Below are 24634 nucleotides of genomic sequence, written 5' to 3' on the forward strand. Positions count from 1 at the left end.
CCGCGGGCCTTGCGAAGGGAGGTGGGCGTGGGGCCTGAGGGTTTGTTCTCTGAGCAGGCCAAGCACAGAGGCCCTGCTCCGACGCGCGTTTGCCGGGCGCTGGGGAGCTACCGAGTGAACAACCCCTGGCCTGTCGGAACCCACTGCCAATTCAAACACAGCTACCTCCTCTTCTATTCCCCAGAGGCCCCCTACTCCGGGAAGCCGGCCTGGATTGCTCCTCCATGCCGCGATCCCTCTCCTGTGAGACCCTACAAACGTTAAATGCCACAGTTTATTTTGTTTCCTGACTTCCCCCTGCATCATCTACACACACACACACACACACACACACACACACACACACCCCTCCTAAAGTGCTAAACAAATAAATAATTCTAATAAAAAAGGCTGGCTCCCGAGAAGCTAGAAGATTCCCTTCCCCCTGGGGAGCCGCTCTGCTTCACTCGGTCCTTTACAGGCCCCCTAGGGCCTCCCTTGCTTATCGTCACCGTGAGACCCGGTGGTCACTTTCAGGCAGGATGGTGATTCCAAGTCTGGTGTATTCTCTGGGGCTCAGAACACACATCCCACAGTCTGCAAATTCGGTGAAAAACATATAGCCTCCTCACCTCTTTCTCTCCCTGCCCTGTCCAAAAATCAAAGCCCTGTCTGCACCTCCCAGAGAGCAGTCGCTTCTTGCAGGCTCTGAGAATGAATCCTTTTACCCTACCGGGTTAATTAGGTTTGCAAGGCGGTGGTATAAGAAGCTAAAATTTCATAGACATTGAGTCATGTGTTCAGAAGTCATGCCTTCGCGCATACGCTATTGACTGTGTATATATAGTTATGAAATTACATAAATGTATGTTTCCATATAGACTATTTTTATTTATATAGAAGTTTGTATTTTAACGTTTTAAGTTGACTCTAATTTCCAAGACGCTAACCCTAATCTTAAAGAGGCAGCAAATTAATGGGTTAAGAGATCCTGATTCTCTCACTTGTAGCTGAAAATCTGTGGTTACTTAAGATCTCTAAACCTAAGGTTCCTCCCCTGTAAAATGGTGATATTAACAGTACCTACCCCAAAAGAGGATTAAATGAGATGTCACAGGCAGAACATCTTGGCACACAGTATGCATGCGTTATATTTTCCCTTATTTATTAGGGAGGAAAGTCTCGGACAAGTCATACATTCGTTCAATAAACACTTCTTGTGCACTATTATGCCCCAAGGTACCCTGCAAGGCACTGGGGCTGCAGAGAGAAACAAGACAGAGTCACCAGCTGCCTGGAGAGGTAGGACATGTGTGGCAGACATGAGACTGCTAAACAAAAGTCAGCTCACCCATCTGCCTGGGCACAGGGAAGACTGAACTCCCTGCCCCAGGGGTGTGTTGGGGCCACATGATCTGTTCAGGCCAATGAGTCGTGAATGGAAGTGCCATGTGTCACTTGGACACTTAATTCCCAGGGCAGAATCTGCCTCTCCTGCCCCTGCCAAGGTGACAGGAGGGGCAGCCTTTGAAAACCCAGGCTCCTGAGTGACACCCAGCTGGGGTTGGCTCAAGATGAAGTCAGTGAGACTTGGGTTGTTTGTTACTGCAGCATACACCGGCCTCAACTGACTGATACACTGTGTAAGCCAACCAGTTGCATAGCAACGTGCATAAGGGCAACTGTATAGAACTGGCATGAAACGGGCAGCAGAAAGAGGTATGCAATTGACTCTCTTTAAGAAGAAACATATGTATATCTTTAATATTCTGTTTCAGAAACATCTACAGTACTCTATTGGATTTCTTACAATTTTGATGGTATTAATTGTGGTGACGCTTGAATTATACAGATAGATAAGCTCCTTAGACAATCAGCGTTTGGTTGATATTTTTTTAAAACCACCACAAGTTAATGTGATAAACTCCATGGTTGTTCAAGATTGTTTTCCAGAAACTTCCAGAACACAAGGAGAGGGGACATTGGGGGCCAAATTAGGCCCCTACATTAGTGTTTGCAATACGGAAACCCTAATTTCCTTCCATGGAAAGATGTTTGCTCTGTGTCACATCCCTTTTTAAATTTCCAGACTAACAAAGGTGGTTTTCTCCCAATCTTTTTTTTTTAATTTTGAAAAATTTCAAACTTAGAAATTGCAAGACCAATAAACAATGAATACCCACATACCATGGGTTCAGCAATTGTCCTCATTTTAGTACATTTTAGACAACTTTCTCTTTCCTTCTCCTCTCTGTCCACACCCTCCCCCTTGGTTGAATCTTTTAAAAGTGGCAGAGATGATGAATATCAGCTCTAAATATTTTGACATGCATCTTTTAAAAACAAGACATGTTCTTACTTGACCACATATAATTATCACACTCAAGAATTTTAACCTTGATAAAAGATTATTACCTAATACACACGTGATATTCAAACTTCCCCAGGTATTCTCCTCTATTAGTGTTTTTAAAAAAATTCCTCCATCTAGGATTAAATATTGCATTTAGCTGTTCAGTTTCTTTAATCTTTTAACCAAGAACAGTCCTTACCCCTGTTATTTTGTTGTTTATGGTGCTACCATTTGTGAACGGTGGTTTGGACAGTTTTCATCAGGGACACACTTTTTGTCCTGGAAAAAATTTCTAGGAGCTGGATTGCAATGGATTTCTAAGAAGCAGCATTGGCTCTGATGAACTCAAGGGTTCATCAGATCCCAAGTAGCTTTTGGAAGACTGAGACTGCTCTCATTTCTGGTCCCTTTCCCTAAAACCTCATGAGCCCAGGAGAGAAATGTATTGAAAATAGTGAGGAGAGACACAAAAATCCTTCCACTTGTCTAATCTGTTGTTCCTCAAAAGCAGAAGCGGCTGCAGAGGTGTTGTAAGTCTCCCTTAACTTTGGTTAAAGTTAAGGGTTGTTAAAGCCAATGTCAGGCACACACATGCAGCCCAAACATTTTTGATGAGTTCCCTGAAACTCACGCCACACATCGGGCAGAAAGACAGCTGTCCTGGGAAGACACGAGGAGAGCAATTTGTTAACAACTCTGGCAAGAATATAGCCAGACTTGTAGACACCTAAGAGGCGCAGGTTTTATTTGCTTAAAACCTCAGCGAGTCTCCCTAAAGGGGATTTCTTGCTCCCCAAGCAGTTTCAAAGACACTTCTGTTTTCCAACACATCATGTTCTTGACACATCGCAAAGCTATGGAAAATGTTTTGTATTTTCTTGATCGACTCGCCGCGCACAGTTTATTTACCTTTCTCTCTCAGAGATTTTGAACTTTATTCCTGCCATGCAATGCTAAGGTGTATCCATAAGGTGTCAGCACCTCCATTGTAACCAGAACGGTTGAGTTTTCCCCCCCACCCCGCCCCACTATTTCAAGAGTAGTTCCCTGATAGGCCTCAAGGTGGCGCCAACACCACAGGTCCGCCCGAGCCGCCTCCAGGTGCACGAGCCCGCGGCGCCCAGGCAAGGACTCTGTGCGGTGGGGCGCGGGGCCGGGGGTGGGGGAGTGACTTGAATATCTTCTGCGTTTATCGTCGCTTATTATTCTACTAATGCACAGGGCTCTCCGGGGCCCGATTTGGCTTTCGGCTCACTGACAGCAAGGTCAAGAAAGGAAGAAATCAGCAGCCCCCAATCCAAAATACCTTGGCAGGAAAAAGAAAAGATCGGAAACATGGTTTTTGCAAAGTCCAGGTGTGTGGAAGGTGTTGTTTTAATAACCTGAACAAACATCTCTCCCGGAGTCCTACCGAGCGGAGAAGAAACCTAATTCCAGGAGCAAAGGAAAATGTCTCGCTCACCTTTTCTGTCTTGATTATAAGGATTTTTTCCCCTCCCATCCCACTCTTTTTTTGGGGGGGGGGATAATTTAGGCCATTCAGCCTAGTTCTTTTCAGATGTCATTGGTTTAAACCTGGACACCCTTGTAAATATAAACTCAGGCAGAAACTGACATTTTGGGATTTATTTTCCGTGGTCCTTAGCTATTTTGGTTTTTGCCCTGTGCTGTGATAAGGCTTTTTTTCTTAAAGCACCTCGTAAAAGCAGAGTAAATAATATTCCTCCAGGAAGTCTACAGACTGAGGAGTGTTTCTTGATCAATAGTTTGCATTTCCAGTAAAATTGTGAGAACTCGGGCTGCCTGTCACGTACTCCAGGAGAAAGACACTTTTTGCTAGAGGTTTTTTTGGTTTTTTTTTAACGGATGTGAAAATACTAGAGGTATGAAAAAATAATAAAGTTGTAGTGGGAGTTGGAGGGTTGCGGGGAACGCTCAAACCATTCACCTGTGAGCTGAGGACTGGGCAGTTTATTTTACTTCGTTGCCCCCCCCAAAAATCAAGTTAGAGAAAGAACCCAGAGCACCCATAAAAAAAATATAGCGAATGTTTCAGAAGCAGAATATTCGAGGTAATAGGAAACTATTTTGCACTTTCCCTTTGATTTTGAATTTATCAGGAGATAATACCATTCAAAGATAATGCATATAAATGTTTTTCTTTTGTTCTGTTATTGAAAATGAATGAAGTATCCCCAATGCGTTCTACTCACCTCCCCCAAAGATAAGACTGACCGTAGATTCTCTCAAACCCTTTTCCTGGGAATCTAATAAACAACTGATGGGAGAGTGAGGAGGGGAAAAGGAATCCCGAAATACAAAAGTTTTATCCGAAGTCTTCTTCCCTTCCCAACCAGACCGACAACTTCCAGAAGAATTCTGACCAGCATTTAGCCCGTCTTATAGATGTCCTGCCCCTTCGGGGAAGCGAGCGGAGGGAGACCTGATTATTCGAGGTGTTGAAGAAATAAATACTCAGTCCACAAATAAACAAACTTTCTGGGACTCCTAGAGAGAAGGAGAAAGCTTTGAAGGGCGAGGATCTCCGAGTCGCTCCAGGTCGATATCCCGAATAATACCATCTCCGGAGGTGTCTTTAACCATTTGCAATCGCTTACCGCATCCTCTCGCGGAGCCCCAGTGCCCAAACCACCTTATCAAACAACAGCCAAACAGAAAAGACTGAAATACAGAAAGTTAACTTGGAGAATCCCAAGGGGCTTCTCCAGGAACTGGAAGCAAGAGCTGCGCCCAGGGTTGTGGGTTCCAGCCGGCGGGGCGCCGGTCGGGAACCCGCTCTACGGACGCGCGTCCCGAGCGAAGCCCCAGCGGAGCGCAGAGCGCGGAGCGCAGGGCTCAGAGTGCAGGGCGCGGGGTGCGGCTCGGGTTTCTCCTCGCGCGCAGAGGAACCCGGCTTTCCCGGGGCCGGGTGGCTGGTGCATTGTTCCCATCTTCGGGGAGCGCGGGAGTCAGCCTGTCAAAGGGAATTTATCTCTGGGAAAAGGGAGACACGCTGCGAAGCTGGAGTTGGTGGGCTGCAAGCGTCTACGCGGGAGGGGAAAGGGGGAAATGAACAGAATTATTTCACTCTCTTCCCCAAACCCCACAAAACGGCTCCCGATGTTGTGGATGATTTACTGAAACCACGGCGAATTTAGAGGATTATATTGTCAAGATGTCGCTACTTTCCCCACTTCGCCTTTCCCCTATAGACGCCTCGGCCTGCCTCCTCAGGTTGGGGTGAGGGGCACTCGGTTTCTATAATTTGCCTCTAAAACCTTTATAGGTTATTCTTGACTGCCCTGAACCTGGAAACTTCCCGTTGATTATTAATTATTTGCTTAAATAATGACAACATACAGCGGAGGCTCCTCCATTCCAGTCCAGCACGTTTACTTGGAAGCCATTACACCTGGACCCCGATAATTAGGAAATCTAATTATTTGCCTCATCACTCATTAATAAGAAAAATAGTCCCAGGTTCTTTGCTACTTACAAGGTCTTTGGAGAGATACTGGACTACATTAAGCAATTCGATTTTATATCTCAAACTGACTTTTATCTGCGAAGGAGCGTCGGGGTTTTTTTGTTTATTTCTTTTGCTCTGGGCACGTGGGCCCATTAACCAAAATGTGATAATAAAATAAATTTTAATAAGATACAACTTTTTAAAAAATCTTTTCAAGTTAAGACTGAGCTGCAGAAGTCTGGTTTTGCGCGGCTGGGTCTTAGAGCCGACGGATTCCGGCGCTCCTCGTCCCGATTGGTGCCAAGTCCCCACAGCGGCCGGGTTATTGGTCCAAAGTTCCCTGAGGGGGCGTGGCTGGAGGAAAGTAAAAACTCGCTTTCAGCAAGAAGACTTTTGAAACTTTTCCCATTCCCTAAAAGGGACTTCGCCTCTTTTTCCGGGCTCGGCAGGGTAGCACTCTGGACCCCGGCTCTCCGACCCTCAGGGCTGCCGATTTGCTGGGGGGGCTTGGAGAGCCGCCTTCCCCTTCCTGACGCGGACCGAGGGGCCAGCCTTGGTCCACCGCGCGCGCGGCGTCTCCGCTCCGTCCCCGGCCGCCCGCCCGGGCTGCCACCCGCCGAGTCCCGAGAGCGAGCGTGCGAGCGAGCGGGGGCCGGCGCTGCGTTCGCCCGGGCGCGCCCTCCAGGATGCTGCTCCGCCCGGTCCGCTGAAAGAGAGCGCCCTTCCCGGCCCAAAGGCGGGCGCCCCTTCCCGGCGCCTCCTCCAGCTCACCCCTGAGGCTTCTAGGCGCCCGGGGCTCCCCCCGCCGGCTCCCTTCCTCCCTCTCTCGCTCTCTCGCTCGCGCTCGCTCTCGTAGGGCCTTCCTCGCGGTCCGTGCGCGCAGGCGGTGGCTAGCCGTCTCGGACGCAGCATGCAGGCGCGCTACTCTGTGTCCGACCCCAACGCCCTGGGAGTGGTGCCCTACTTGAGCGAGCAGAATTACTACCGGGCGGCGGGCAGCTACGGAGGCATGGCCAGCCCCATGGGTGTCTACTCGGGGCACCCGGAGCAGTACGGCGCGGGCATGGGCCGCTCCTACGCGCCCTACCACCACCACCAGCCCGCGGCGCCCAAGGACCTCGTGAAGCCGCCCTACAGCTACATCGCGCTCATAACCATGGCGATCCAGAACGCGCCCGAGAAGAAGATCACCCTGAACGGCATCTACCAGTTCATCATGGATCGCTTTCCCTTCTACCGGGAGAACAAGCAGGGCTGGCAGAACAGCATCCGCCACAACCTCTCGCTCAACGAGTGCTTCGTCAAGGTCCCCCGCGACGACAAGAAGCCTGGCAAGGGCAGCTACTGGACCCTGGACCCGGACTCCTACAACATGTTCGAGAACGGCAGCTTCCTGCGGCGCCGGCGGCGCTTCAAGAAGAAGGACGTGCCCAAGGAGAAGGAGGAGCGGGCCCACCTCAAGGAGCCGCCCCCGGCGGCGTCCAAGGGCGCCCCGGCCGCCCCCCCACTAGCGGACGCCCCCAAGGAGGCCGAGAAGAAGGTGGTGATCAAGAGCGAGGCGGCGTCGCCGGCGCTGCCGGTCATCACCAAGGTGGAGACGCTGAGCCCCGAGAGTGCGCTGCAGGGCAGCCCACGCAGCGCGGCCTCTACGCCCGCCGGCTCCCCCGACGGCTCGCTGCCGGAGCACCACGCAGGCGCGCCCAACGGGCTGCCCGGCTTCAGCGTGGAGAATATCATGACGCTGCGAACGTCGCCGCCGGGCGGCGAGCTGAGCCCCGCGGCCGGGCGCGCGGGCCTGGTGGTGCCGCCGCTGGCTCTGCCCTACGCCGCCGCGCCGCCCGCGGCCGCCTACGGCCAGCCGTGCGCGCAGGGCCTGGAGGCTGCGGGCGCCGGGGGCTACCAGTGCAGCATGCGCGCCATGAGCCTGTACACCGGGGCCGAGCGGCCGGCGCACATGTGCGTCCCGCCCGCGCTGGACGAGGCCCTCTCGGACCACCCGAGCGGCCCCACGTCGCCCCTGAGCGCCCTCAACCTCGCCGCCGGCCAGGAGGGCGCGCTCGCCGCCGCCGGCCATCACCACCAGCATCACGGCCACCACCATCCGCAGGCGCCGCCGCCCCCACCGGCTCCCCAGCCCCAACCGGCGCCGCAGCCCGGGGCCGCCGCGGCCCAGGCGGCGTCCTGGTATCTGAACCACAGCGGGGACCTCAACCACCTCTCCGGCCACACGTTCGCAGCCCAGCAGCAGACTTTCCCTAACGTCAGGGAGATGTTCAACTCCCACCGGCTGGGGATTGAGAACTCGACCCTCGGGGAACCCCAGGTGAGCAGCAACGCGAGCTGTCAGCTGCCCTACAGATCTACGCCTTCTCTCTACCGCCACGCAGCTCCATATTCCTATGACTGCACGAAATACTGACCTGCCCCGGCCCTCCTCTGCCCTGGCCCGCTCTGGCTTCGCCTCCCAGACGCGACCCTCTCAAACAGTTCAGGCTGCGGAGACGCAAAAAGAACCCAAACTTGCCCACCGCTTTTTCCGCAGACCCGGGAGCACAGAGCGCGCGCGCCAGCCTCAGCCCTCTGCGAAGCTGCAGGTAACTTTAATTCGCCGCCCCGTTTCTGAGATCCCAAGAGGCCCCAGTACAGGGACGCGGCCCAACGAAATGAATAATGATTTTTAAATCCCCCTCCCCTTCCAGGATGGCTGTGCTCACTGCTCCACTCGGGGTTTCAAAAATTATAACTTATGGACCAAATCCCATAGCGATCCAGTAATGATTCTCTGTAGAGACCCCCATAGGTCTATGGGGGTCTCTATAGATTATGTATGTGCTGTGTGTAATTTTAAATTTCTCTAACCGTGCTGTACAAATGTGTGGATTTGTAATCAGGCTATTTTTTTGTTGTTTTTCAGAGCCATTAATATAATATTTAAAGTTGAGTTCACTGGATAATTTCTCATCTTGCCCGACCATTTCTAACTGCCAAAGTGAAAATTCAAGAAACCTATGCGGGGTTCCCCCCCCTGTACAATTATGAGATATAATTCTTTTCCCAGTTGTAGGTCTTTTACAAAACAAGAAAATAATTTATTTTTTGTTGTTGTTGGCGGATAAAGAAGTCAAGTATCTGATACTTTTTATTTACAAAGTGTGATGGTGTTGTATAGTAGATTCCTCCCCCAGCATTCCTAAAAGAAAAAAAAAAACACTAAAAATTTAACTTGACCTGTGTTTGTCTTATGTGGTCTTAATTGTTGTACTTGCCTTAAAATAAACCCATGTTGTTTTTCTGCCCAAAGTCCGGACAGTGTGTTTGTATTCTCGAATTTTTAAAAACCAGGTGTGTTCACAAACCCACCTGTTTTGATTATTTTTGTTACACAGGTGGGTAAATGTGTAGACATCTACAGATGATCACAGAAGACTGGGGGAACTCCCCTGTTGTCCCGCCAGTGTCACAAAAGGCTTTCGATTAATTCAGAATCCCACCCTGACTGAGGCAATCAAGAAACAGTCCTGCTTGGACGTTGCTGCCTGAAGGGCTGTGAGCCGTAATGACATTTGCTGTAATGCATTTTGTTAAACGCAGAAAAACATGCCAATAGTCAAAACAAACAGTGCCATTCCATCCCAGTGTCCAGCCATCTCCAATTTAGGAGGTGAGGGAGAGGAGGATAAACATTTTCCATTAGCTGACAACAAACCAGGGGGAGTCCTGCTTTTCCTCAGTTTCCTAAAATACGGACTTCCTTCCCCACTTTAATAGTTCTCCAGAAAAGAATTTGAACCCGGATGGCGGAAATCCAAAGGGGATTGATTCTGTACCATTTAATGACCATCCCTGGCGGTGACCAGATCAGAGGTGAATCTTTGACCTCTTCATTTCTGGATTTGATTTCTAAATGTTTACCCTACTGCAGTGAAAAATTTTAAAGCCTCGTCGCACTTCAAAAGTAATTTACAATGCTTTTAGAGTTTTAAATTTGTCAACTTTTCCAGGACTTTAAATAATAGATTATTTTTCTTTTCAATTTTGATACCTTGTCCTTAAAATTTTAAATAGCCATGCAGCCTTTGTGAGGTGCGGCTGCGCGTGGGAGGAGGGATGGCTTTACTATCTGTTTCACTGACCAAAACACGCAACTCCCCTCTTGGTCTCTGTGTGTGACTTTGGGGTCCAGAGGTCCAAGTTGGGAATTAGTTTCCCAGCCCAGCAGGTGAGAAGGCAGTCTGTACCTTGCCTAGAGTGCAGCTCCTCTGAACTTAACACTTAAGGAGATGATGCTTTTCCAGAAGGTGATCTTGCTGGATGCGGTAGCCTTGTATGTAACCTGGGCGTTACGTTGTTTTTAACATGGCATCTTGTCTCTATGTTATGCTGAAATCGAATCGGGGGGAGTTTGAGCATAATAATTTCCCCCATATGTGCAACACAGATTCTTTCAATCTGTGGCCCCAGAGGTGGCACCTGGCTAAGACTTAAAGGTTGCATTTTATTCCTTTTCATGACCATAGGAGTGGTGAGCCCCCGGGTCCTTGGTACTCAGTTGAGTGGGATGCACCAGAGAGAGGGAGGGAGAGACCCCTGAGACCATTCTCTGAGCTGCAGAATGAGGCTGCAGATCGCTCACTGAGGACTCGGGCACTGGGGTTTCACTTTGCTCCCCTCGAGGAGAGTGTTCTAGCTGGCTTTCTGCTTCCCCAGGTATTTCAGAGTTCTCCCTGAAAGCCTGCCCTCACCTTAAGATTTAGAACTCAGAGGAGGTCTCAGAGACACATGGAAAACAGTGGAGAGAGAAATGGAACCACGGAGTCAGAGATCTGATCTGCCCTTGACACCGCGCTGGGGTCTCCTACCTTTGGGAAAGCCTCTTAAAGAAGTCCCCGCTGTGCGTGGGCCGCTCATCTGAGCGGGTGGCTCACGGAGGCCACGGCGAGGGGCCCTTCCATTCCCCTGGGAACGTGGCCACCTGGGGACTGTTGGAGGAGTTATCCAGGCCTGTGGAGGCGGCAGAATGGAGGCGAGTCAGGCCCTGGAGTGCGGGAAGCGCCTGGAGGCCGGCCGCGTGTGGGGTGGGGTTGGGGGGGGAGGCCCTGCGCTCGGAGCCAGGCTCAGCCCCGGCCTGCAGCAGCCCTAGAGGCTTCGGGGCTCAGTGGCCTGGGGCGTCCGTTGCTCAGCGAAGTGGCAAAGACCGGACGCCGGGACTGAGCGCGGAGCCCAGGCGCCGCCGGCTGCCTTGCTGGTCTCCGCGCCACCCTACGCGTCTGCGCCCGACGCGCAGAGACTGCGCGGGGCGTCCCGGCTCCACGTCTCCATCCGCTCGCCGCTCCTTCCTCCGCCGCTCTCCTAGGGAGGCCCAGGGCCTTTCAGGAAAAGGGGAAAGGAGGTCGGGGCTGGAAGGGCCGGATTGCAGGTCTGCCGGGACTCCTTGCTAAGGCGGCTCTGTGGGCCACCGAACGCAGTTTGCGTGAAGCTGCGTCTGATAACCACGTTTCTTCCTGACCCAGTAAGATACAGCCGGGCAGGTCTCAAAGATACAGCAAATAAAATGGAAGTGACCCGAACACCACAACAGAGACCGTTTCCCACAGAGATAACCCTGCGTCCCCGACTGGCCTCGGCTGGGTGGACTGTGTCTCTAACCAGGGTGCAGTTTCGACAGATAAAGGCCGCCAAAGAGACCCAGTGGCCTTTGAGCATCCTGCACGTCGTTCTTAGCCCTGGAGAGGCCGCAGCTGGAGTAGCCATGCTTCTTGTAAGACTCGGAGAGACACCCAGGCTCACTGCTTTCAGGGAGAGAGGCTGAAGGTTGGGCTTCTCCCACGGCCAGTCTTGGGTCTGTGGCCCGGCAGCCCTCACTGCTCTGGTTCAAGTGGCTTGTCCTCGAGGACGCCAAAATCGGTAGCGCCACGCATCCTCGAGTTGCTGGAGCAGTGGGCTAGGGGTTAGAGGACCACATCTCACTGTGTGAACAAAGTCCTTCCCTCCCTCGCCTTGGCCTTCTCATCTAAAATGAGCAGGTGAGTGCAAGGGCATTTCAGGGCAGCGGGCATATTTTTTCCTGCATCCCCGGCTCCTGCGATGGGCCCTCGCTTATCCCCACTACCCTGCTCTACTCGCAAGAAGTGAATATCAGAAGTTAGTGGGAGAAGAACATGCAGGGTCCTGGGAACTTCAGCACTTGGCTCATAAGTCTTCCCAGGTCCATCTCCTGCCCTTTACCCCAAGACTGCCTGGGGGTGGGGGCGGGCGGTGGGATCACCTCTGGGCCTGGGAGAGGCTTGTGAGCTTCACTCAAAGCACAGAGCAGAGCTCCCAGGTCCCCGGTGGCCGAGTACCCGCCTCTTCCATCCTCAGCCCCAGCCCCAATCCAGAAATCTGGACGGGGTGTTGGGCCAGGTTGGCCAATGGAAATTTATTGATAACCATAAACCTGAGGTGAGTGGAGAGAGTGACACCGAGAAGAGACTCCCGTGACGAATAAGTAGAATGCACTGGGGTCTGGGAGCCCGTACGGGGCGGGCGTCTCAGGGGATGTGTGCCTGCGTCCTCGGGACCACGTGCTCGTGCCGGTCGGTCAGGGCGTGGTGGGAGTGGATGAGTAGAGAGTAGGGACGCCTTTGGGTGCAGCGAGGCCAGGGGTGGCTGGGGAGTGGGGGACAGACTCCAGGTCAGCGGGACCCCCTGGTCAGAGCCACCCCCGAGTGCCTGCTGGCACCACACACTTGAAATGCTTTCCCAAACTTTGAGAAGCATTGCCTGCCTGCCTCTTTCTTGCCTGGCCTCAGCTCACCAAGGCATTTGAAATGTTTGCTTTTTGACATAGGCATGTAGGGAAGGGGGTGGAAAGTTTCAGGGAGTTGGGAAGGCTGGGCACCCGCTGCTGCACCTGGGAAGACGCCACCGCCTCCACTTATGCAAGCCTTTCCCTCTCTGGCTTTTGCAGCATTTCTGTTCTGCAGCAGAAGCAGACAGACATAGCTTGGGTAGAGTTGGATTCTTGAAGGTGCCTCTCTGGCGCTGCGTTTCTTCCTGGGTCAGGTCCGTGGGGACTTTATGCTGGGGCTGTGAGTGTGTGAAGGCTGGAACGGGGGAAGGGGGTGGGTTGACAGCTCGATGGACTTGCTGGCATTGATGGTCCCTTTAAGGGAATGGAGTTGGGGAGCCCGGGGAGGGCTTTGTGCTCACTCCATACGCCCACCCAGGCTGGGAGGTCATGGAGGCCAGGGAGGCCGTTCTGACCTCACGGAGGCTCGGTGGCCCTTGATCCTGGACCTTACCTTCCCAGCAGCCCCTCTGGGCGCTCTCTCTGCCCTCATGTTATTTTTCCAGATGGGTTCCCCGATGGAGATTTTCTCTCTAAGCCAAATCCACATGCACCAACTCGGGCCCTACCGCGCACAGGCCAACTGAGGGTCCCCGTGACCTGGGGCATGCTACCTCAAGCTCTCTGAGCCCATTTCTCAACTGAAAAAATAACAGGATCATCAAATAGGGTTATCGTGAGGATTAATGGACCCAACGCCCGTGGGGAAAGTGCTTCGATAACATCCAGTCCATAGTAAGGGCTGTTAGCTATTAGGATTTACCTGGATAACAGAAGAGAAAGGATTCTTTGGTCTCAATTAACTGCATATATCAGGCTAAATGCTGATATGCTTGGGCAGGGTGGTGCCCGGGCCCTAACTGCCCCTTTTCTCTGGGCTTCAATCAGCATCTGGCCAACCATTACCTTTATGGCTCACTTCCCCTGAGAGAAGCAGAAGACACTGCTCTAAGATTCTTTCAAAGTGGAAGAGGAGGGTAGGGAAGGAGAGGGTGTCCTGGGTTTTGGCAGGATGTGAGGACTCTGGGTCTCCTACTTACAATGCCCCAAATCTCCCAGCTCTGGGGGTGGGGCACTCATCCCTTCTCTCCAGAGGGCCCCCTTACCCTTTGATTACTCCAGACACACATCACTCAGCTTCTGTGCTCACCTGAGGGTGTCAGACCTCAGAGAATCTCCCTTTGGAGGAAACCGTGTGGGTTCCAATCCCTGTTCCGTTTACTACCTCCGTTGTTTCCCGGTGTTCCGTGCCCGGCCTCAGTTTCACCATCTGTAAAATGGGTGAATCCATCCTCGCATCTTCCATAGATGCTGCCAGGGTTCTCAAGAACCACACACAGTAGCTATTATAATGCGATTGTTTTCCTGTGTTTGGAACACTTCCTCCTAGGAGACCTGAGGTGAGTTAACTTCCTGGCCTCAGTTGCCTGATCTGCAGAATGGGAACGATAAATGTTTCTGTTTCTTAGGGTGAGGACGGAGTAACAATACAAGGAAAGCACTTAGAACAGTGCCAGCACACAGTAGTGTTCGAGACATAGTTAGTTATTCGTGTTACCCTTATTATCATCATCCTTGCCCACATTTTGTCACTAAGGTGACCTTGCATCCTTCCACCCTCACTCTTCTCAAACGTATGGTAGAATCATTCGTTCATTCAAATATATATACAATTCGTTAACCACCTTCACACTTAGAAAAGTGAGGCAGGTATTTGGGAATATGGCGCAGATCATCGTTAACTTGAATGTCTGCTCTTTATTTACCGGTGAAGCAGAAGAAGGGTAGATGGGAGCGGGGCATGGGAGGAACTCCTGTCTCTCCTCCGAAGACTTTTATTGTGAGGCCTCTTTGGTCCAGGCTAGTGCCTGGCCCGCCCAAGGAGCAGGCTTTCTGCCAGGGAGCTGGGAATGGTACTTTCTGCCCTCATCCCACACTGAACCCAATTTGTGCTTGGGCCCCAGAGCTGGAACTGCCACGGTCCTTCCGGAAGCATGATTTCAGGGCTTTCCTGCAATCTGGAAGACGCACTCCCACTGACTTCAGAGATGAATGTGCTTTTCTGGGATTTGAAGACCTATGAACCTGCAGGGAACTTTCGGCGTCTCCATCTGGCTCTCTGAGTCACCCAGTCTGCCCGGCTGTCTCCTAGGCTCAGCTGGTCCCCCCACCGAGCCTCCGATAGGTCCTCACCCGACAGAGCTTCCGCACGAGGGCGCATCCACACTCGGACACTCGGTGCTTGTTCCCTGCGCTCCCCGGAAATAAGCCCCAGCGCGGGGGCTCCTTCCTGCAGCGTCCCCTCCTAAGCTCAAGTTACACACTTCACCTGGGAGCCCAGGATTCTTCCCCCTGCCGGAGCCGGGTTAGGGCGCCCTGCCGGAGTTCTGCGGCTGAAACCTCTCAGAGAGGTTGCTAACTGCTGCAAGCACGTGGGGCTCGCCTCTCCAGACCGCGACTAGAACTGGGGTTGTTTTTTCTTTACTATCAGTGCCCTGCCCACCAGCTGCGCGTGTCTCCGCCTGCGTCCCGCCCATGCCCAAATTGGGCGGTGTTTATTATTGTACGAATTCAAGCTCCGATTTGCCTTAGAGTTTAGAAGGAGCGCTGCGGTGGCGCGCCTTTCCGGAAAGGCAAGGATGTACGTGCTGGACTTTGGGTGCCTGGGAAACTCCAGGAAGGGCTCCGGGAGCGGAGGTGGGGGCTCCGCGCAGTAACACCGGTTTGTCTCTTGCTCTGGGTCTGGCTCTGGGTCTGTTCGAGCCGGCACCGAGGCTGGATCCAAACTTGAGCTTGCAGGGGGCGCTCTGGTCTGGAGGGGTTGGGTGACTCCGGCGACTGTGGTACCCGTGCGTTGCAAAAGCGCCGACATTGAGGTTGTTTTTCCATCCCAGGGTTGAAACGGGGCCTCCGAGGAAAGCCAGGGATCCAGAGAGAAGGCAGCGCCCCGCCCCCTCTTGGCTAGAGGGCCATCCTCAAGACCAAAGCCGGGACCAGGCCAGGCGGGACACTGGGCATAAGTTAGAATTGCAGCGCTGGGGACGGAGGCCCGGATGTGTCCCAGGGCCTGACCTGGCTGTCCCTCAAGCCCCGCCTGCCCCCAAACCGGTTTTTCGACCCTGACCTTGACTTCCTTTTTGGTATTTCAAACGTACCGGGTCCCCTGTAGTCTATTCGGAACCCCCAAACACATGAGTTACTTTCTGGATTCCGCATTTTAGAGTGGGATTCTCCCTGCTTTTCCGTGTTCAGGGGTGACCTGAGCACTGGCAGCCGGTCCCCAGCATAGGGTCGCCTCTCTGTGACAGCAGCAGCAGACAGGCCCCTCCCTCATTAACGCAGGTTTAGTGCGTGTCTTCCCAATTGCCAGGGAGCCTCGAGGGCCGTTACAACCCTCACCTGCCGTCCTCACTCCTCTGCCTTCTCTTTGGCATCCACACGGTTGACTCAAGAAACGTTAATTCAGTTATCCCAAGCTTTTTCTTTCTTTCTTTTAAAATATTTTCAGCAAAGATCGTAAAACAGGAACTAGTCACGTTACGTGCCACCCCTCCAAGGCGGTGGAGTAGGGGGAGACACCTCCTTCTAAGTCAGCATCATTCACGGTTTTTGATTCAAACCGGGACGTGGCTAAATGTAAAATGAGACCGGGTGGGGAGTGCTTACACCCCAGGGTGAGTGGGGAGGGGAGCGGCGGGAGAGCGAGCAGGCTTCCCAAACGCTTAATGTAATCACGGGCCAGCTGCGTGCACTTGTAAAGTTGTTATAACCCCCTCCTTGTTATAAACAGGAAAGCACAGAATATAAAGCAAGAGACCCGCATTCACAAATACCAGCTCTCCTGCACCAGCTGCCAAGTTCCCCTTTTATGGTGCTCCTCCTCGCAATCTCAGGCCCATCAGAAAGACCTTAGTCTCTCCCCCTCAGCTCTTCAAAAGGGTTTATTTTGAAACCTCCCCAACTAACCTATGGACCCGGCACTGCACGCCCTCTCCAACTCTCAGTGCCCTGTGCCACTGGCTTCGGGAGAAACTGGGCTCCTGGAGTCCTCTTCCCCAGGTCCCCAGGGAGCCCCGAGGTTTGCCCCTTTCGGGCTAGGCCCCCAGGGAGTATGCCTCCACCCACCCCCCTGCCCCCAGCTCCTCTGGGGCATCCCAAGGATCTCTCCAAGGAGGGCTGCATCCTCTTCTAATCAGACTCCCATCTATCTCCTCTCCCCCGCCAAAATATCTAAGAGCTCTTAAAAGACCTCAGAAGGCATTTTATGAGACTGTGTCATCTCTACATTTCCTACTAAGCCTGGGAGAAGAAAAGATCTTTTGTGGGAGGCCATGGGATTTCGGGGCTCCCCCAGGCCAGAGGTAAAACTCACCCCTGCGCCCCTCCCACCCCCACCTCTCCTTCCTGGCCTGGCAGACCCCCGCTCTGAGCCACCGCGATCCACATCCTGCCTCACTGACTGTGTGTGCTTACAGCGTCAAGGGGTGGACGTGATATTTCAAACATCAGATCAGTGCGTTTATATATTGGGTGCCCGGAAATTTTTCCAAATAAACACAGCTTGATTCAACTTGGGTGGGCGGACTTATCAACAGACTAATTCTATAAACAAATGAAGGAATAACCCCGAAACCGATTGGCTGGTATCAAAAAGACACGTGGAGGGAAAAGCTTGGAGTTTTTCAGCAATGAAATTTTAATTAATGTGGGTGGGCTGAGAACACAGCGACTGTTTATCATAGACAATTTATTTTCCAGCGCTAAGTCAACATATAATAGCAAACTTACAACAATTATTTAACATTTTTAAAGCCATGAAGAAGGGACAGAGCCCCGAGCCGCCGGGGAGAGCGGCAGAGCGGGAGGCAGGCGCAGGGCAGGCTCCCCTGGAGGGCCCTTGCGGCGCGGGGCACAGTCCCTAAGCCGCCTGGGTCGCCTGCGACGCCGGAGCGCAGCGCGGGCTCCCACTCGCCATGAGCCACCTCTTCAGTCCCCGGCTGCCTGCTCTGGCCGCCTCTCCCATGCTCTATCTGTACGGCCCCGAGAGACCCGGGCTGCCTCTGGCCTTCGCCCCCGCGGCCGCTCTGGCGGCCTCGGGCCGGGTGGAGCCCCCCCAGAAGCCGCCCTACAGCTACATCGCGCTCATAGCCATGGCGATCCAGGATGCGCCTGAGCAGAGGGTCACGCTCAACGGCATCTACCAGTTCATCATGGACCGCTTCCCTTTCTACCAGGATAACCGACAGGGCTGGCAGAACAGCATCCGCCACAACCTCTCGCTCAACGACTGCTTCGTCAAGGTGCCCCGCGAGAAAGGACGGCCCGGCAAGGGCAGCTACTGGACGCTGGACCCTCGCTGCCTGGATATGTTCGAGAATGGCAACTACCGGCGCCGGAAGAGGAAGCCCAAGCCGGGTCCCGGAGCCCCGGAGGCCAAGCGGGCCCGCGCCGAGCTGCAGGAGCGCGGCGCAGAAGCGCAGCCGGAGGTGGGGAGAGGGGGAGCGCGCCCCCGCCCCGCGACCCCCATCCACGAGGGAGCGCCTGCGCGCCCCTCGCCCCTCCGGGAAGGCTCCTCTCCTCCGGCGTCCCTCCACTGGCCCAGGCCCGCGTCGCCCTCTGGGGACGCAGGCGACGCGCTCCAGGGCGCAGCGGCCGTGGCCGCCAGCCAGCCCGCGCGCACGGTGGATGGCTCGCGGTCCCCTCCGCGCCCCGCCTCCCGCAGTTCTCCGAAGAGCTCGGACAAGTCCAAGAGCTTCAGCATAGACAGCATCCTGGCGGGACGGCAGGGGCAAAAGCCGGCTGGAGGGGGCGAGCTCCTGGGGGGCGCCAAGCAGGGGCCCGGCGGCTGTCTGGGCGCCTCGCTTCTGGCCACCTCCTCCGGCCTCCGTCCACCTTTCAACGCTTCCCTGATGCTCGACCCGCACGTCCAGGGCGGCTTTTACCAGCTCGGGATCCCTTTCCTCTCCTATTTCCCTCTGCAGCTCCCCGACACGGTGCTTCATTTCCAGTAAAGCAAACAGTGCCTGATCTTTCCCCTGCCCTGGTCTGAGCTTCTTGTGAGCAACCAGGACTCCCACCGCTGGAGGAAGAAGTCGCGTGTTTTTTTAAAAATGATTTCCTCTGCCGACTCCTGGGAAGTATTAGCAACCTCTGCGCAGGGATGGGCACACTCCCCTGCCTCGTGCAAGGCGGACCTTCCCAGAACCCGGAGCAGCTTCGGAGATTTAAAAGACATTGCCCATGCTGGGACTTGGGCATCTCAGACCTCCTACTGTGGGAGCAGGAAAATGCCTTGACCTTAGGTCAGTCCCACTGGCTACCCAGACAGGCCCTGCGTGTCTGGGGAACGGGAGGGCCCAGACAACCCGAGGGCAGATACATGGCCGCAGTGTGGTCCTTCCTATCTGAGAGCCACGGTCTGACCATCACCAGCTCGGTTGTCACTGTGGCCTGGGCCTTGGCTTTGAGCTCGTCGGGGTGATGGGTGTTCACAGCTGGGTTTGTCCCTGAAGTCCAGGGAGAATTTTTCTCTTTTCCTTTCTAGATAGTAAAAGGAACATGCTATATTCTTTGGCTAAAATGCTTGATTCTTTTTACTGTAAGGATTGCCCTCTGAAAACATCTGTATTAACAACTTCTATTAAGAAAGTGCACTCTATATCATTTAGCATTTTGTTGCATTATGATAGCTTGTTAATCAATACACGTGTTCTCCAACGCATGTTACCAGCAATAGCCATCCTCCTATCTCTTTGCTTTTTTGTTTAAGGGGTCGAAAGATTTCTGGAGACACCGGAAGTGTGTGAGGGGGAGCGAAGATGTCTAAGACAGCGGAAGATTTTCCACTTCCATGTTTTTTTTCAAGATCTAGCCTTGACTGTTGCTACATTTTCCAGAATTGTGTAGTGAAGGACTACTTTTAATCAAAAGAGTTGGGTGAAACAAACACATGGAAAGCAAGTAGAGGGAGAGATGGGTTAGTGCCAGCAAGAGTAAGGGAGCCCACTGGTGTCTGTGGAGGCGGCTCTCTGGACCCCAAGGAACAGGAGGCTTGGTGGGAGGCTTCCCAGCCGACTGCAACTGGCTCCTCCCTCTAAGCCCCAACCAGGCAGGCCCAGAGCCTGCAGCTAAATAAACACCTATGGAGGTGACTGGAAGTCTGGTGTGAGGGGTGGGCGGGAAGGCAGGGGGCTGAGACAAAGATCTGGTTATGAAAATTGAGATTTTTCACAGCCCGGTACAGCTTGAAACTTTTGGGAAATGCATCTAACCTCTTATGGTGTCTCTCTTTGGGTTGTTTTGGTGGTTCTGAAACTTGATTTCCTGAACCTCCAAGTTACTTTAATTTTATCTGATGTGGGAAAAGCACAATAAGCCATGAGTTCTTGGAGGGAGGTGGAGACAGTCTCTGAATTTTTTAGAGCAGTTTCCAGGACATATAAAAATGAACACAAACTTTACATCAGGAGAGCCTGTTGGTTAATATGTTGGATATTTTGGACAGGCAGAATAATTTAATAACTAGTAGGCACAGAGCCGACTTACTGAGAATTCATCCTGAAGGCGTGTGCTACCGACCCACACGTGCATCCATGACCGCTTTCTGCCCGGGCTGGTGGGAACACTTTGGCGGGCGAGCTTCAGGGTCCTTGACGTTAAGAACTTTGATGAGATCCTATTGTTGAGATCCAGGATCACTGTGATTAACTTAAAATGTGGTGGAAGGGCCGTCATTCGATATTTTGTTATCCCGAAATCTCAGCCTCTGTGAATAAAGTTGTTTTTTCATTAACCTCTCAGTGACTGGTTCAGTGGATTACTGGGGTGGGGGGGATAAACAAACAGTGTAATAAGAAAGGGGAGCCTGGGATTATATCTCGGAGGCTCTGGCTTCCGAGGGAGGGTACACAAGCATGGACTGGAGGGTAGGAGCCGAAAACCCCAGGACTGGTGGGTGCTGCCTGGATGTCAGCAACAAGATGAAGGTTCTGCTGTGGAGGGTGTGTTTTTAACGTTTTCTTCTTATGTTTGATTTGAGATCTTGTGTGTTTTGTTAAGTTATGATGCCTGTTTTCTGGAGAAACAAATAATCGAATACTGTCATTTTAAAAAATACTGTCATTTATCTTAGAGTTACAGTTCCAAAAAGTTCCATGAACGTTATTTTTATGGCAAAGAACAAAAAGGCAGGAGTATGTATTACTTTGTAAGGGTGTTTATACATACATAAAGAGGAGTTCTGTTACCTAATCCCCACATTCATCTGGTTTAGGAAAGCAAAGAGAAACGGACAGTGGGGTCATTTCTATGGATTCTATACAATTCCATGTGTTTTCCTTCCTACTGGAGAGAGAGAGGGGCTGTGGCACTTAGCAATCCAAGCAGCTGTTCTGATGTTCCAGTTTAGTCATGTGCTCCAAATTACGGATCAGTGAGAGCAAGGAAAGGTTTCTACTCTTAATAAAAACAAAATCACCTAGATTTCAAGTAAACTAAAAGCAACCAAATCGTTCTGTTCTTTGGCAATCTGAAGTATGCCTCAGTGTCCTCCTCTAAACAAAGGGAACAGATTCTGGTTCCTGTAGATGATCGCTGGTTTAAGCCTTGATCTCACACACACACACACACACACACATACACACACACACATATACACACACATACACACACACATACACACACATACACACACACACACTTATGAGTGCACTGATCATAATAGGGGATATGGCAGGTGTATGTGCAGTGATAAATGTGTATGTGTACATATATGTATACATGTATGTGTGTGTATATACATACATGCATGTGTGTATGTATGTTCTACACACACAAATGGTCAGAAATTCACCTTCATTGCATAGCTGGGACAGATAAACTCAGATCAAGTGCTGAATTCCTTTAGATTTACACAAGTATTGGTACTTTGGGAAAGATTTTGTTTTTCTATATAATTTGAACAAGGAATAATTTAGTTTTTTGCACTATTATAGTGAAACTAACAAGGGCTTTACAAAAGAATCTTGGAAGACATACCCACCTGAGACCTTTACCTTCCCAACTTTTGCAAGGGGCTTCAAAAAGGCCTTTTGCTTTGTCTGCTCGTGGATGTTACCTGCCTCTTGTGGAGGCTGATGGCCTCCTGGGTCTTACATGCCCCATAAGGTTTTCCAGAATTGGAACAGGATGTGTTTTGCCATTTTCCAATACAGCCGCATCTCTCTGGAAAGAGGCCCACCCCGTGGTCTCTACCATTTCGTGAAGAGTGGTCAGCATCTATGCATGTGTGGGTTAATGAATTAGCCACATGTGATGTTATTGTTGCAGCTGAAGGCCAGAGCCCATCCGCCCAGGCTGCACCCACGTGAGAGCCACGACTCGGTGTACTTTCCATCTTCATGGTGGCTGGGGTCTTGCTTCCATGATGCAGGGGTTGTTCCATCGAGTCAAAAATACACATGATAGGCTTCCCTGGTGGCGCAGTGGTTGAGAGTCCGCCTGCCGATGCAGGGGACACGGGTTCGTGCCCCGGTCCGGGAAGATCCCACATGCCGCGGAGCGGCTGGGCCCGTGAGCCATGGCCACTGAGCCTGCGCGTCCGGAGCCTGTGCTCCCCAATGGGAGAGGCCACAACAGTGAGAGGCCCGCGTACTGCAAAAAAAAAAACAAAAAAAAACCCATGATAATAAACCAAGTTTATTATTAAAATTGAAGAACATGAGTTTGTTGGAAAAGTAAAATTCTTTTTATCTACATTTCAAGCAGTTTTTATGCCTGAATAGCCAAGTGTCAAGTTCTCGTCTACACTTGTCTTTATCCAGACGCCCCAGACTCGGGGTTCTGCAGGGTCAGACAGATCCCATAGATTGTACAGTGACCTAGAGGGGTCCACAGGGAGTGGTGGGGCCTGGGCCCAACTGGGAGGGTCTGTCTCTTCCAGTGGCGTCCAGTTGCCAACTGCCCTGGAAAAACCACACAAGTGGCTCATAGGCCAGATGTGGATTCAAACCCAGGGTGTACACTGTGGTGGGCAGATGAGACCAAGTGGAAAATTCACTTCTTCCCCTGGAAGGTGGCTGGAGAGAGGGAGGTGGGAGGGCCTATCCTAAGTACTGGGGATTGGGGGGACATTATCAACTCAGGTGTCTTTATTCACCCTGGCAGTGATGGGGGGGGGCAAAGGGTAGGCACTGGGGCAAAGATTCAGTCCCAACCTCCTCTTCCCATTGGCGTGAACCAGGGTTCCAGCAGGAAACAGAAACCTACTTAGATGAACCACTGGAAAAGACCTGGTTGGAGGGACTACTTACAGGGGAGTAGGTGGAGTGAATGTAGATGTGACCGCAGTGCTGGTGCGGGCAGGAGCCGAGGAGAATGACCCGACTTCTCTCCTCTTCTGCCTTCCAGCCTCACGTTGATGCCTCTGATCGGCTAAACCCCACCAGGAGTCCAGCCTACAGTAGTCCAGCCTACAGGGAGCCCAGGTGATACAGTCCACAGGGCTCAGCCTGCTGGGGCAGAGAGGGGTAGAGAATGCACCAGGCTGGGACCGAGGCAAACAGAGCAAGGCCAGCACAGTGGAGGGTTCTGCCTCTGGGGCCAGTTGGTGGCAGCTGCCCGGACCACACTGTTGATGTCCAAGGGCCAAGACCAGGATGTCTGGGACAATACCGGCGGCTGCATCTGGCATTCTCAGAGATTGGATTCTCCCGTCTGGCAAGCTTCCGGGAGAAGGTGGTTCTAGACCCTAGCCTGAGAGCCTCTTGGGTGGGCAGAGTCTGGATTTAGCTCTTGAGGGCCCTGGCCCTGGCCGTACAGTCTCCGCCTTCTCACCTCTGAGCCTGGAAAGCACTTGCTGAGTTGCTGGGGGCTGCGATGACTGTACATAGTTTGTGTCCATTTGCTGAGCATTTAAAACAAAGTGACTCCTTCCTGGCTAGTGCGAGGAGCGCAATTGATGCTGTGTTACTCTTCCAGAATGTGTGTCCCACACGCTGGTGAGGGCGTCCTCCAGCCGGAGTCCAGGGAAGGGACACAAAGGAAGTGTCTCGGCCGGAGGTCAGGCCCTCTGGGAAGAGTGGGGAAGATGCCCTGCTGTCCACGAGACCATGTCACCTTGGACAACACCAAGTTTAAAGCCTGACTCAGGTCCTCATACTGTGCAAGGTGAATATGACACGTGTCCTGTCTCCCCAGCATCCTGGGACCACAGTTCTTTCCCAGGTAGTGGTCACCTTCTACTGTCCCACAGGTCTCTCTAGACACACCTACTAGTGAGGAAAACCCCTCTCATTAATGTCTTATTGACTCATTACCATTCAGTAATTTGAAGCTCAGGTGAAGGTGGGGAGGGGTATGTTAGCCTTGTCAAGAGTGAGCCCGCCAGACAGAGAATAATAACCCAGCTCTGCTCTGACTTGCTGTGTGACATCAGCAAATGACTTAACCCTTCTGTGCCTTAACTCTCTCACCCGTACAAATGGGGGCAACGTTAGTAACTGCCTCATCAAGCTGCTGAAAGGAGTAAATTTAATGATGGGTGTAAATTCCTAGGACAGCACCTGACCCAGTTCTCGTCTGCAAAATGGGACTAATCATGATGCCTTCTGCATCGGGCAGCTGTCAGAATTAAATTAGTTAATATATACACATAAAATATCTGGCATGTGGGAGGCATTCGGTCAACGGGAGGTCTTGTCTCTGTATATAGACGTAGCCTCTAATCTAAACACTCTTGTTTTACAAGCCCATTTGTGAGCCCACAACGCGGCTCGCATCCCGTAACTCCTCCTGGGCAAACTTCTTCAGCTCTTCCTCCCGGGCAGGCTGGCAGCCATTTTCATCTCTTCCTTGCAGTGTTATATCTCTTGAGACGATCCAATCGTTTGAACACAAAACCAAAAGCAAAATAAGCCGCCACACGCAGCAGGGGATCCTAGGAAACCACAGGAGAGCGATTTTCACGAGCCCAGGAGGGCGAGTCCTTTGGTGTTTCTTCGCCTTG

At 52.3% G+C, this 24634-nt stretch overlaps 2 protein-coding genes across 2 annotated transcripts; both read left to right on the forward strand.

Moving 5' to 3' along the window:
• The first annotated feature begins 5826 nt into the window (after positions 1 to 5826).
• Positions 5827 to 9516, forward strand: FOXC2 (forkhead box C2). Its single transcript, XM_022582821.3, has one exon. It carries the CDS (start codon positions 6712 to 6714, stop codon positions 8218 to 8220), a length of 1509 nt encoding a protein of 502 aa, XP_022438529.1. The 5' UTR covers positions 5827 to 6711; the 3' UTR covers positions 8221 to 9516.
• Positions 9517 to 17117: 7601 nt separating this feature from the next.
• FOXL1 (forkhead box L1) lies at positions 17118 to 18641 on the forward strand. Its single transcript, XM_022582976.3, has one exon. It carries the CDS (start codon positions 17604 to 17606, stop codon positions 18639 to 18641), a length of 1038 nt encoding a protein of 345 aa, XP_022438684.1. The 5' UTR covers positions 17118 to 17603.
• Positions 18642 to 24634: the final 5993 nt, after the last annotated feature.

This window comes from Delphinapterus leucas, chromosome 20 (assembly GCF_059928025.1).
Source record: "Delphinapterus leucas isolate spDelLeu-1000000601 "Yukka" chromosome 20, BTC_Dleu_Yukka2, whole genome shotgun sequence".
In the NCBI taxonomy this organism is placed as follows: Eukaryota; Metazoa; Chordata; class Mammalia; order Artiodactyla; family Monodontidae; genus Delphinapterus; species Delphinapterus leucas.

Excerpts from the sequence above, each read along its gene's own strand:
- FOXC2 (XM_022582821.3), top strand. The coding sequence starts at position 6,712 with ATGCAGGCGCGCTACTCTGTGTCCGACCCCAACGCCCTGGGAGTGGTG.
- FOXL1 (XM_022582976.3), top strand. The coding sequence starts at position 17,604 with ATGAGCCACCTCTTCAGTCCCCGGCTGCCTGCTCTGGCCGCCTCTCCC.